General features: G+C 39.7%; 1 protein-coding gene across 1 annotated transcript; it reads left to right on the top strand.

The window, feature by feature from the left end:
* The first annotated feature begins 9,430 nt into the window (after positions 1 to 9,430).
* FAM177B (family with sequence similarity 177 member B) lies at positions 9,431 to 13,909 on the top strand. Its single transcript, XM_004375954.1, has 4 exons — positions 9,431 to 9,604; positions 9,893 to 9,959; positions 13,291 to 13,388; positions 13,730 to 13,909. The coding sequence occupies exons 1-4, from the start codon at positions 9,431 to 9,433 to the stop codon at positions 13,907 to 13,909; spliced, it is 519 nt and encodes a 172-aa protein (XP_004376011.1).
* The last annotated feature ends 467 nt before the right edge of the window (positions 13,910 to 14,376 follow it).

The following is a 14,376-nucleotide window of genomic DNA, read 5'->3' as shown; positions in this document are numbered from 1 at the left end:
TATTTCACGTCCCTTACTATACCCCGCCCCCACTACAGTGACTCACTGGCCCACCGAGTCACTGTTACCGATTGGAGTGGGCCAGTTCCCTTAGGTGGAATGGCGGAGAGAAAGCGCAGTGAGTACTGCTTTCACCAGACAGTTGACCTTTAGACTACCTCGGAGGGGGTGGGGGGCAGGTTGAACCAGCAGTGGCTCGGCAAACAGTGCTAATTAGCTTTTGTGTAATTGCCCAGGACCACTGCTTTGCTGCATTTTTCCATGGTTCATTTCAAAGCATTTTATAGATAAATGAAAACAGAAACCTCTAGAAAATTTTAGACATTGTATCTTTCTGAAGTTAAATGCCAGGATACAGAACTAGTGTGTGATTTTTGATACAGATTACAATGCTCTGTTTCAATGAAGGAGTTAATTAAAAATAAATAATTAGTATATAAATGTAAGGGTAGTCATTTTAAAAGCAGGAAATAAAAGATAAGTCTGTTCTCTCCTTGTTTTTCCAACCTGTTACATAGTAACCCGTCCATTAAAATTAAATGCGTGATTCATTTATTAAACAAATAGTTACTGAGGGCCAGCTGTATGTCAGAAACTGCTGTTGGGGCAGAAGACACAGCAAAAACCCCTCCCTCTATGCAGGAGAAAAATCAGAGGAATAAGATGTGGAGTGGTGAGGGGAATGGGAACTCGCTTTCAAAGACAGAGAAGCTCAGCATAGGTTCGGTTTGAGGAGCAAAGCCTAAGGGAAGAAAGACAAGTCAGAGAGAAGAGCCAGCACCAAGGTCCCTGTGCAGTCGGTCAAGGAAGTAGAGTGAGAAGTGAGTGTGGTTGAAGTGCTGGGAGCTGGGTGGGGTGGGAGTAGTACAAGATGAGGTCAGAAAGGTAATGGGGTCAAAGGTACTGCCTTGCAGACCATTGTAAGGACTCTGGCTTTTACTCTGGGTGAGATGGGAAGTCACTGGAGAGTTTTAAGCAGAAGTGTAATGTGATCTGACATGATGTAACAACTCCAGCTGCTTTTTGAGTATAGACTGTAGGGGGACAAGGTGGAATCAGGGAGGCCACGGTAATCATCTAGGTGAGAGGCTGGTTTAGACCAGCTAGTGGTGGCAGTGGAGTGTTGAGGAGTATTAGGATTCTGGAACTATTCTGAGAGAAGATCCAGTAGAACTTTCTGAGGGATTTAATGTGTCATATGAGAACAGAAGAATCAAGTATGACTCCAGTGCCTTTGGGCTAAACAATTGGAAGAATGAAGTTGCCATTTACTGAGATGGGGAAGACTACCAGAGGAGTAGGTGTGGGTGTAAGTAGATTGGGGGTGGGGTGCACTGAAAGCATTAGCAAAGATTTAGACACGTTAGGACTGAGATGTCTATTAGACATACAAGCAAAGATGTCAAGTAGGCAGTTGGATCTATGAATCTGGAGTTCACGGGAGAAGTCTGATTTGGGGACATAAATATTGGAATCATTTGTGTGTCTCCAGTTGCCGTTGAGTCGATTCCGACTCATGGCAACTCCATGTGTGTCAGAGTAGACTGTGTGTCATAGGGTTTTCAATAGCTGTGACTGTTTGGAAGTAGATTGCCAGGCCTTTCTTCCAAGGAGCCTCTGGTTGAATTTGAACCGCCAACCTTTCAGTTAGCAGTCAAGTACTTAAAGATTTGCACCACCCAGGGACTCCTCATCTGTGTGTGGATAGTATTAAAAGTCATAAGGCCAAATGCGATCATCAAGGGAGTAAATGGAGAGAGAAAAGAGAAGAGGTTTAATCACTAAGCCCCCACGTATTCAGTGTTGAGAGGTCAGGGAGATTATATGATCTGTTAATTACTTTATATACTTAGGAATATCCATGATTTTATATATAAAAGCAACTAAAGGTAGATTTGGAATTTTTAAGAAACAAAAGTTAGAGATGCTCAAAATAATTAAATTGAGGTAAAAAGCAGGTTGGTCCTCTGAAAGAAACATCACTCCCCCTCTAATTCAGACTTGAAGCCGCTCCAAAAGTTCACCTTTCAGCCAAAGATGAGGCAGGCTTATAAGACAAACAATAGCAATGTGAGGAACGTGCTTCTTAGCTTACTCAAGTATAAGAGATCAAACGGGCAACACTGGCCCAGGAACAAAGACGACAAGGTGGGAGGGGACAGGAAAACGGGACAAATGGACGCGTGAACCCAGGGTGGAAAGGGAAAGGGGGAGAGTGCTGACACAATGCGACATTTAGATACCATGAAAAATTTGTGTATAAATGTTTGAATGAGAAACTAATTTGCTCTGTAAACTTTCACCTAAATCACAATTTAAAAAAAAGTAGGTCACAAAACGTCCATATCTAGGTACTTGGTGTGAAGCTGGCAGAACCCCCAAGGTTTTTATATATAAAAACAAATAGATTCCAAACTATCATTTCAGTGTCGAGCCCCCTCTGTTCTGACAGGCACAATTACAAAAATGAATTTCATATACTGTCCTAAAATGTCCAATAGGTGGCAGAACAAATTCACCAAATACATTGTGAGCTCGGTCTCTGTCTCTGTCTCCGTCTTTCTCTGCCTTTAGTCTCTCTTGACTTCTCTAAGAACGCTCTGAATTAAAGCATGTATATGTGTACATTATGCACAGCAGGATTATCATGCGCAAGAGAGAGTAGTGTTCTCGTCAGAGAGCCACGTGTACATACCATTGCGCGGTAATACAGTGGGGGTGAGCCAGCTGTGTGTGTGTTTCATTTGGTTTGGAAATGTATGCATTTGGAGACGATTTTGAGAGGAGTAAATCGACTATAATGAGACTGCTAGAACTTATTCTGAAATTTATGATATTTAAGCAAGAAACCCTCTTGGAAAATGATAGACAAGGTGTCTTAGAACTAGCTTGATGTTTGAGTTTTCCGCAGTACACTAAAGCAGTAAATTACAAGTCGCTCTCAGCTTCAAGGACCCCTGCTGGTGCAGTGGTTAAGCATTCGGCTGCTAACCAAAAGATCGGTGGTTTGAATCCACCAGCGGCTCCTTGGAAGTCCTATGGGGCAGTTCTACTCTGTCCTATACGGTCGGTTGCTATGAGTCAGAATCGACTCGACGGCAACGGGTCTCAGCTTCAGCACAGAAGTTACTTCTTTCCCCATTCTCATTAGTGCACTGGTCCCCAAACCTGCCTGCACACTGGGATCACCTGAGAAGCTTCAAAAACCACTGATGCCTGTGTCCCACCTCCAAAGACTGTGATTTAAATGGTCTGGAGGGTGGCCTGGCTTTGGATTTTTAAAAAGAACTCCAGATGATTCTAATATGAAGGCAAGCTTGAGAGCCACTGGGTTTATTTAATGTTGAATGTGTAAACATAGCAGACCTTCCCATAACTCAAACACGTTCCACCCCGTAAGACACACACAGGAGGTGGACACTTCCACGTCAGCATGTTTATGGGCTCTGTATGGCCTCAGCTTGGTTTTATTAATTTATCATCTACCGAGCAATTTTTAGCACCAAACTTTGGGCTGCCTTCAACACCAAACACAGAACTAATGGGAGGAATGAAAGAAAAAAAACCAGGGGGATTATGTAGGTGAGTTGCTTTTTGAAAATATTTTGGCTTTCTTTTGAATGTTGTTGTGCAATGTGGTTTTAAAAAAGCAACAATCTTTTATTTCTTATGGCACCGACAATATTTACTTTTACCGTAACTTTATGCTTAGCATATTGCTGTAAATACCAAATTAAAATGTTTTTTTCTTTGCTTCTCTTTGGCATCAGAAGCCAAATGGAAACAACTCCTATTTCTTACCTCGGCTCTTCTGTGATACACGGCCATAAAGTAAGGTAGGGAGTCCCTGGGTGGTGCAAAGGTTAAAGTGCTCGGCTGCTAACTGAAAGATTGGAGGTTCGAGTCCACCCAGAGGCACCTTGGAAGAAAGCCTGGTGATCTGCTTCTGAAAAATCAGCCACTAAACACCGTGTGGAGCACAGGTCTACTCTGACACACATGGGATCATCCTGAGATGGAATCAACTCGACGGCAATGGGTTTAAGTAAGGCAGGGAAAACCACGTGTACCAGTCATATCTCAAAGGCACCCTTGATTGAGCAGGTATCCAATCACCTTGCTATAGATGACAGATTAACTCTTGACAGGTCTTTTGCAACTCTTAACTTTGACAATAGCATAAACTCAGTATTATACCAATAAGATTTGTTGATTTATTCATATGTACATACACATATATACATATATGAATATATGTGTGTGTTCAATCATATTTGTATTGCCCATAAAATCTTTCTGAAATTCAATCTGTCTTCTTTTTAAAAAAATTTTATTTGTTTTGTTGTTGTTGAGACTATACACAGCAAAACATACACCAATTCAACAGTTTGTACAGGTACAATTCAGTGACATTGATTACATTCTTTGAGTTGTGCAACCATTTTCATCCTCCTTTTCTGAGTTGTTCCTCCCTCATTAACATAAACTCACTGCCCCCTAAGGTTCCTATCTAATCCTTCCAGTTGCTGTTGTCAATTTGATCCCAAATAGATAGTTCTTAAAAGAGCATAATGCTCAAGGCAGACATTCTTTACTAGTTAAGCTAAACTACTGTTTAGTTTTAAGATGACTTCAGGAGATGTTTTTTGTTTAAGATTTAAAGATTATCTCAGGGCAATAGCTGGGTGAACCCCTGAAACTATTGCTAAACCAAAACCCAAATCTGTTCCCGTCGAGTTTATTCCGACTCATAGTGAACCTATAGGACAGAGTAGAACTGCCCCATAGGGTTTCCAAGGAGAGGCTGGTGGATTTGAACTGCCCACCTTTTAGTTAGCAGCCAAACTCTTAACAATTGTGCCATCAGGCTCCGAAACTATTGCTAGTCTCCTTTTCAATAGATGGCTGATAATCTATTTATATTTATTACAATTACTGATTTATTTGGACTTATTTCTAACATTTTATTCAGCGTTTCTGTTAATCATGCCTTCCCTTTGCTCTTGTTCTTCCCCTCCCCCTTTTCCTGCCTTCTGTGGGCTTGATCGTTGATTTTCCATTTTTCTTCTGTTAGTTTTGAAACTATACATTCTAATTCCATTATTTTACTGGTTACCTTTAAATTGTTAACATGCACACCTAACATCCTGTCCGCCTACAAAACAATCGTTAGAAGAGGTCAACTCCTCATCTTTTATGGTATTGTCTACTACTTAATGCCATTTTGTTTTTATACCTGCCCCAGAGGTGTTGTTGTTTTTTCCAAAATTGTTTTTAAGAGTCAACACTTATTAAGATTTTCATCTATGTACTGATTTATTTCTGCATTGTCAACAAGATGAATTGGCACAGTGGCTGCACCAATGGGCTTAGGCATAACGATTGTGAAGAAGGCACAGGACCCAGCAGTGTTTCATTCTGTTGTATGTAGGGTTGCTATGAGTCAGAACAACTCAACAGCATGTAACAACAACAACTAATTTATTTACTTTTGTTTCTTGCATCTCACTCTTAGCTCTTGGCTCAGTTTCCCTCTTGATGACATGTAGTCTTATACTAATATTCTTTCAGTGAAGAGGCGGGAATGTTTAACTCAGTTTTTATAGGTTTGAAATGTCATTTTACTCTCTCACTCTTTTTCTCTCTCTTTCTCTTTCACTCTCTCAGTGATTGTTTAGCTGGGTATTGAATTCTTTTTGACAAGAATCCATTGTCTTTTGGTATCTCTTGTTGATCTGAAGTCTGCCATGGGACTAATTGTTATTTCTTTGTGAATAATCTGCCTTCTCTATTGTAAATTTCAAAGTTTTTATAATTTTCATGGTCTAGGTTTGATTTTATTTATCCTTCTCAGTATTCTATATGTTTCTCAGAACTGAAGATTTGTGTCTTCCTTCAATTATGGAAAATTCATAGTCATTACCACCCCATTCTTTCTGTTCATTTCTTCTGGAACTCCTATTAGACATATGTTCAACTTTCTCATCTAGCCTTTCTATCTTGTAACTCTCTTTTGTGTTAACTGAATATATACCTTTTTATGCTATATTATGAGAGATTACTTCATATTCTTCAGCTATGTTTAATCTATGTTCAACCTTTCTTACACTGACAATATATTTCATTTCTAGAATTTCTCCTCAATTCTTTTTCAGATTGACTTGTTCTATTTGCATATTATAATATTTTGCCTCCTTTATCTCTTTGAACATATTAAACATACTCATTTTTAAAGTCTTGCTTTGTTCTATTATTCCTAACTTTCCCAATTTTTTTACCTGCTGAAACTGCCTCATGATGCTTGGTTTCTTCGTGTGGTTTGTAAATTTTTGCAATGAGCACATCCTCAGCAAAAGTTGTTTTTGGTGGAGGATCCAGCATACCTGTCTTGTCAAGCATCCCTGCATTGTGGCTGGTGTTTGCATCTGGCGGAGTTCTGTGGGTTACACTGCCTTTAGCTCAGCTTCACATCAGGTCCTCATATGATATGGGGAATGTGCATTTGGGCCACATATCAGCATATGGTACTAGCCTGAGGTCCCAATTTGTTTCAGGTGACTGTTTCTACCCATGTTGCCAACAGAAGGCAAATTACCTTGCCACTTTTACATGTCAATGAGTAGTTTTTCTAGTTCACATTTTATAGATAAGGCAGTACTTGTCTTACTTTATACAAGTACCTTCATTTCAAACACCCCCCACACACACACACACACACACTTACTGGATCTGTGATTTGGACTCTCCTTCTTGCATAGGTGTTAAAACTCCAGTCCCAAGGCCTATATCTTGTTCTGAAACCTTGGGAGCCATTTCAGCTTCAGATAACCCTCATGATTTTGAATTTCCTCTCTTTTTATGACACCTAGGTATTCTTTTTTTGTTTGCTTCCTTCCTTCTTTCCTTCCTAACTTCCTTCTTCTTTCTTCCTTAGTGAAGCTACGATTTAATGTTTTCTTTGTTTAATTATATTCAGCACTTCTTGTATTTGAAGCAGGAAGGCGAATTCCTCCATATCAGCTCAGTCTGACATATTTGCTGATATAATCTTAAAATGTATTAAATGTTAATTTGGACAATTAGTGCACTTACCACATTAGAATAGGGCTTGACATGTGCACTATTAAGTAAATGATAGGTACTTAATAAGAGCTAGTTTTTATAGAATGCTGACTGTCTTCATCATGTAGTGCTGCTATAACAAAAATACTACAAGTGGATGGCTTTAACAAAGAGAAATTTATTCTCTCACAGTCTAGTAGGCTACCAGTCCAAATTCAGGGCATCAGCTCTAGGGGAAGGCTTTCTCTGTCAGCTCTGGAGGAATATCCTTGTCGTCAACCTTCCCCTGGACTAGGAGCTTCTCCGTGCAGGAACCCCAGGTCCAAAGGATGCACTCTGCTCCCAGCACTGCTTTCTCGGTGGTATGAGGTTCCCCTGTCTCTCTGCTCACTTCTCTCTTTTATATCTCAAAAGAGATTGGCTTAAGACACTATCTAATCTTGTAGACTTTATCAGTAAAACTGCTGCTAATCCATCTTATTACATCATAGTGATAGAATTCATAACACAGGGAAATCACATCAAATGACAAAATGGTAGACAATCAATCATACGATACTGGGAATCATGACCTAGCCAAGTTGACAGATATTTTTGCAGGACTCAATTCAATCCATGACACTGACTGTGCTAAGAATTGTTCTAACTCCTTTACGTGACTTAACTCATCTATTCCTCATGACGATCGTATAAGGTTGGTACTATATTATTCTGTGTTATTCTTATTTTATAGATGAGGAAACTAAGGCAAGGGATATTAAGCAATAGGATTTTGAACTTAGGCAGTCTGACTTCAAAACTTTTCAGCTTTATTGAGATATAATAAAATTTACTAATTTTAAATGTAGAATTTGATTAGTTTTGACAAATGTATACAGTCGAATAACCACCTCTACAATCATGATGTAGATTAGAATATGTTCATCAACCACAAAAGTTTCCTGTGCCCTTTTGCAGTTAATCTTTTCCCTCTACCCCCTTAACACGAGCAACCACTGATCTGTTTTCTGTCACTGTAATTTAGCCTTTGCTAGAATTTCACATAAATGGAATCATATAAATGCAGTATTTTGTGTCTGGCTTTTCACTTAGCATAATAATTTTGAGATTCATTCATAGTGTTGCAAGTAGTAGTTGTCCATGACTTTTAATTGCTGAATAATATTCCGTTAAATGGATATACTACATTTTGTTTATCCATCTATCAGTTTCTGGACATTTGGGTTGTTTCCAGCTTTTGACCATTGCTAGTGAAGCTGCTATAAACATTCACATATAAATTTTTTGATAAGCATGTGTTTTAATTTCTTTTGGATAAATACCAAGGAATAGAATTTCAAGATTATATGGTAAGTGTATGTTTAACTTTATAAGAAACTACCAAATTGTTTTCCAAAGTGGTTATACCATTTTGCATTCCCACTAGGAATGTATGAGAGTTCTAGTTGCTCCGTATCATCATTAACACTTGATATTGTCAATCTTTTTAATTGTAGCCATTCTATTGGGTATGTTATGATATCTCATTATGATTTTAATTTGCATTTCCCTAATGACTAATGGCATTTATCATGTTTTCATGTGTATATTTGCCATCTGTAAATTTTCTTTGGTCAAGTGTCTATTCAGATATTTTTTTCCATATTTTAATTGAGTTGTTTATCTTTTACCTATTGAGTTGCAATGGTTCTTTATATATCCTGGATATAAGTCCTTTACCAAAAACCAAACCAGTTGCCATTGAGTCAATTCTGACTCATAGTGAAACCCTATAGGACAGAGTAGAACTGCTCCATTGGGTTTCCAAGGCTGGAAATCTTTATGGAAGCAGACTGCCACATCTTTCTCCCACGAGTGGCTGGTGGATTTGACCGTCAACCTTTCAGTTAGCAGCTGAGCACTTAACCACTGTGTCACCAGGGCTCCTCATAAATCCTTTACTGAATATATATTTTGCAAATATTTTCTTCTAGTCTGTGTAAAACCTGTACCCTTAACCACCACCTATATTGCCTCTCAATATTTATTGTAATGAGTGAGAAACTTCTGCAGAGTGATAGACTCTTCATAATAGCAGTTTGAGGTTTTGCAATTAACAAAGATCAAGAGAATCCTGTTAAAATTTTTGTTTAAGTACTCAATGCTCACATTTTTGCTATTAATGTATCTCTTCTATTTTTATCACAGAACTTAGCATCCCTTTCTTCCATCTGAAGAATTGATGAGACCACAGCTGTGATTACCTTTGAACTCTCTGTCTTTACCATCCACTGAAAATAACTAGACACCTCTCAGTTATACAAACACTGCCCTGGGCAACTTTTCCTAGGGTGTCTGTTTTTAATTTACTAGTTGTTTTACTTTCCTTATGGAAAAAGACAACTCCCAGCAGTTAGAAGCAGAGAATAGCAGGCCTTCCAAAAGGATTACACCGAGAAGGATCATCCATTTTGTGGATGGAGACATCATGGAAGAATATAGCACAGAGGAAGAGGAGGAGGAAGAAAAAGAGGAACAAAGAATGAATTCAACACTTGACCCTGTAAGCTTAGAATATCAATATTAGGAAACACGGGGGCTGAGTGAGTGATTAATTGAGCAAGACAAGGTTTGTAGAAAGTACAGTTTTAAGCCAAGTCCTGGACCTCCTTGGTTTTCTTTCTAGATCCATGTATAGTCAAGTCGTACTTTTGATAATCTTAGTTTTATCATCCATGAGAGAAAAAATGGTATATGTTATAAAGCATTTTGTAATCTTTACATGAAAGACTCTGTAATCACCACTCATGGTCTGAATTATTCTCAAATTTGTTTCTTTCTTTTTTTGCAGTCTAAACTTTCATGGGAATCTTATCTACAGTTTTGGACAGGGCGAATAGCATGCACCTTATTTTCTAGTAAGTACTGCTAAGGTAATTTTTTTCTGTCCTAAATACATAACCCTCAGAGTTAGATGGGGTTTCTAATGGTTTAACGTGCTCCACAGCATTCTGAGGAAGTGATAATCTCATCTTGGGTCTGTGCTTTGACATTCCAACGGAGTAGAACCTCACATCTTCAAAGAGACACTTCCATCTTTTCCCAGCTCTTGTTAATAAATTCTTTCTTACGTTGGCCCAAATTTTGTCTTCTTTTACAGTTCTTCCACTTGATTCTAGTTGTCTTTATTAGGGCCATACAAAACCAGTCTACATTCCTCTTTCATAGGACAGATAGTCAAGAATTTGAAGACAATAGTCAGGTCTCCCTGGGTTGACTCTTTGCCAAATAAACTTCCAAGTTTTTTTTTTAAACTATTGTTATATGACATAGTTCCAAGTCTTCTCATCATAGTCATTCTATTATAAACATGAACTTTATTGACCCTTCCCGGGGATATAATGAAAGGCTTAAGTGGCTATTTATAATGGGTAAAATACTAAATCTTATTTTGCTTGATTTTCACCAACTTAGAACACAATTTGCAACATCAAATTACATATTTCCTTCTAACTTGTATCTATGCATATGATAGGGAAAAAATTACTTAAAAATCTGAGAAAATATAAAATGTAGCTCTTAGAATTTATCTTCATTCGTTCATTAAATAAACATTTCCTGAGTACCTATTGTGTGCCCAGCACTGTGCTGGACCCTGGAACACAAAGACAAAAGACACAGTCTCTGCTTTTCAAGGGACTCAGTATTTGGTGTATGATACAGACCAGGAAACATGCATATAATTATAATTTGTTGTCACAGTTGCCAGAATAGGGGAGCATAGGGACTAAGGGCCGGGAGACTCAGGAATGCTGACATATGCAGGAGACACCTCAACAGAGCTATGAAAGTATGTCAGGCTAAGGCCAGCTTGGAGATCAGGGTATGAGAATGATCAGAGGGTCTTTAAATTACAGTGAAAAGTCATGATAAGGGGGATTTACTCAGATAATATGAGCCTCTAAGGAATAAGTGCTTTTACATAAGGCTAGAGGATTGATGGTTTGGAAGTTACTGGGGGACCAGTGACTATAGATTCTAATCTGACCATAGTACCTTGGCAGAAGCAATGCAGCCTTCTAAGGTCTGTGCTTTAGTGAAGGCAATATTGTTTGAAGAGGTGAAATGTTTTGGAGGAAGGGACCCATAGAAGGTTAGGTCAGGGAAAAGGAATAAAAAAATCACTATGGGACTGAGAGGTTGGAGAAGAACATGGAGGGTCGCAGTGATTTACATGTTGGGCTTTGACTCAGGGTGGCAGGATAGGCTGCATGGTGAATTCAGCTTCCTTCAGGGTTCCAAACAGGGGTGTAAAAGTGCTTCTGCTTAGAGTCTCCAGAGAGTAACCAGTAACTAGTTGCCTTCGAGTCACTTCTGACTCATGGCAACCCCACGTGTGTCAGAATAGACCTGTGCTCTGTAGGGTTTTCAGTGGCAGATTTTTTGGAAGTAGATCACCAGGACTTCCTTCCAAGATGGCTCTGAGTAGACTTGAAACTCCAACATTTAGGTTAGGAGCTGAGTGCTTAACCATTTGCACCAAAAAGGGACTCCTCCAGAAAGTAGTGCAGACATAAATATGCTAGCAGTTAGCACCCTCATCTCTACACAAAGAATTTGAGTAGAGTTGGAACTCGGATGGCACTGGTAATTAATTCTCTCAATTTAAAATTCTAGTAGTTCATAAACAGATTCATTCTAATATTTTAGAAGTCTTCTACACATGTACTAGGCACTGTGACAAATACACAGAATACAGAGCTAGAGTATTTTTAGTAAGATTAGACACGTGAAAAATAGAAAGTATGATTTTGATATATTATATGAGCAGTATCTCAAGAGGTAGAGTGAGTCAGGGGAATCAGGGAGTCGGTCCTACAATGGTGCGTCAGAAGCCCTATAATTTTAAGGTAAGTATTTCTAGGAGATACCTTCAGGAGATCACTCACTATTCATGCTAACCCTTTGTCCCCGATTCTAACAATCAACCCTGAGCCTGCAGGCCACCTTGCTGCTGTAACTGGTGGCAGACAGCCAAGTCCCTAAACTGCTGAAGGAGTTTGTCTGGACATGGCAGAATTTCTGGCACGAGTCTTTGTCATGGATTGAATTGCTTCCCCCCAAAATATCTATCTGTCAACTTGGCTAGGTCATGATTCCCAGTATTGTATGATTGTCTACCATTTTATCATCTGACGTAATTTCCCTATGTGTTGTAAATTCTATCACTATGGTGTAATAAGATGGATTAGCGACAGTTATATTGATGAGATCTACAAGATTAGATAGTGTCTTAAGCCAGTCTCTTTTGAGATATAAAAGAAAGAAGCAAGCAGAGAGACAGGTGGACCTCATACCACCAAGGAAGCAGTGCCAGCAGCAGAGCACATCCTTTGGACCGGGGTCCCTGTGCTGAGAAGCTCTTCAACCAGGGGAAGATTGATGACAAGAACCTTCCTCCAGAACCGACAGAGAGAGAAAGCTTTACCCTGGAGTTGACACCCTGAATTTGGACTTCTAGCCTACTGGCCTGTAAGAGAATAAATATCTGTTTGTTAAAGCCATCCACTTGTGGTATTTCTATTATAGCAGCACTAGTTGACCAAGACAGTCTTGTTAACACTGGATTGTGTTTTTGGTGTAATTGAAACATTCCCAGAGCTGATGTTCAGCTGCTATGCATGGCAATGGGCAGCATCTATCCTGATTGGTCAAGACTCATGCTGTTGTTAAGTATTTTGAAAATCTCTCATGTATCTTCACCTGATCTCTCTCATGATACAGCTCGTGATATATTAAATCTGGTTTAGATGTAATTCTATACAAAGATAGAAGATTTGACAAATTCCTTTTAAGTCCTAGAATTGTTTTGAGAGTACAGAGTAGTCGAAATTTTTTATCAGCCTTGAAGTTAAAAAAAAAAACAAAAAACATAAACCAGTTGCCATCTTATCATTTCCAACTCATGACAATCCCATGTGTGTCAGAGTAGAACTGTGCTCCAGAGGGCTTTCAATGGCTGGTTTTTCAGAAGTAGATGGTCAGATCGTTCTTCCAAGATGCACCTGGGTGGACTCAAACCTCCAGTCTTTCGGTTAGCGGTTAGAGGTTGAATGTGTTAACTGTTTGTACCACCCCGGAACTTGGCCTTGAAGTTAATGGAGTAATAGATTATTCACAGGCAAATTTAAACTCTTCACAACTCTAGTTATTCATTCAGTTTACCAAAGTGTTTGTTCTTCCCTTTAGTGTGTGAATTCCTTGGTGGAAGATTCGCTACCTTCTTTGGTCTCAATCAACCCAGATATCAGTATATATTAAATGAGTACTATCGAACACAAAATAAGGTATGTGGCAGCCTGAAGGGCCCTGACGTGGGAAGGTTGGTTGCTGCAATTTTAGGACAGTGGAGAGAAGCATTTTTCCACCTGGTAATCAAGTCTCACAATTTCACTGAGCTCCTCTGGTCAGATTAACTTATTTATCTAATGCCCCTTACCTCACAACACTTCTTACTTGCCTTTCTTGTGAGGGTTACAGTGTCACGAGATGGGCCATAGAGGGAAGTGGAGTGTGAGGCTTGGGACTGCTTCGAGGAGAAGCTTCTCACAAGGGCGTCCCTACAAGGAGAGAGCTCAGAGGTATTTGGTTGTACAATTAAACTTTTCCTTATTTCTCTCCTGAACAGGAAAGTGACGGTGCACTTTGCAACAGTGCAAAGGCCCAGTCAGCTGAGGTTCCTAATGAAAAGTGTCACCTGCAGGCTGGGGGCCGCGAGTATGGAACCCAACGACAGGACACTGCAGAGGGCGTCCCTCAGGGGAGCGCCTCACCCAGGGAGGGCCTGGTGGCCAACTCCAGCCCATGATGGGCAGCAGCACCTGTGGTTTCCTTGGATCTCCGTTCCTTGACAATTGATTACCATGGCAACAGCACCACAGGTAGCACTTCTGACACAGATCTGACCCCAATCTCCTTGTGGCTTATTCTCAAGCATCCAGAATTACAAGCAGCAATCAGAGTAATTTTGGATTCTTTCTAATGTGAACTTTTATTTACCAGCCCCAGACCCCAACTTCACCCTTGTTACCCCTGATACAAATCCTGTTAATCGGTTGTGGTCTGTTAGTATTGATGTTTGCACACTTGTACGAATGCCTTAGAAAACTCGGGCCTGGGAGTTTTGGGCTGCAATTCTTTGACTTGGGGCTAGGGTGAAATAAAGAAGCTCTGTTCCTCAGGAAAGACTCGGGGCACCACAAAGGCTAAGTAATTCCCCTTCAGCGTTTGGCATGAGGTATATCCTTACAAATAGCCATCCTGGCTTGGTTGGGC

Source organism: Trichechus manatus, unplaced genomic scaffold (genome assembly GCF_000243295.1).
Source record: "Trichechus manatus latirostris isolate Lorelei unplaced genomic scaffold, TriManLat1.0 scaffold00039, whole genome shotgun sequence".
Taxonomy (NCBI): Eukaryota; Metazoa; Chordata; class Mammalia; order Sirenia; family Trichechidae; genus Trichechus; species Trichechus manatus.
Note: the sequence above shows the minus strand (reverse complement) of the source record. Positions and strands in the feature narration are given on the sequence as shown.

What these genes read in the sequence shown, in the direction of transcription:
- FAM177B (XM_004375954.1), top strand. Translation starts at nt 9,431, where the DNA reads ATGGAAAAAGACAACTCCCAGCAGTTAGAAGCAGAGAATAGCAGGCCT. An exon ending in AGCATGCACCTTATTTTCTA is followed by an intron (nt 9,960 to 13,290) that starts GTAAGTACTGCT and finishes TCTTCCCTTTAG; the next exon opens with TGTGTGAATTCCTTGGTGGA. An exon ending in ACTATCGAACACAAAATAAG is followed by an intron (nt 13,389 to 13,729) that starts GTATGTGGCAGC and finishes TCTCCTGAACAG; the next exon opens with GAAAGTGACGGTGCACTTTG.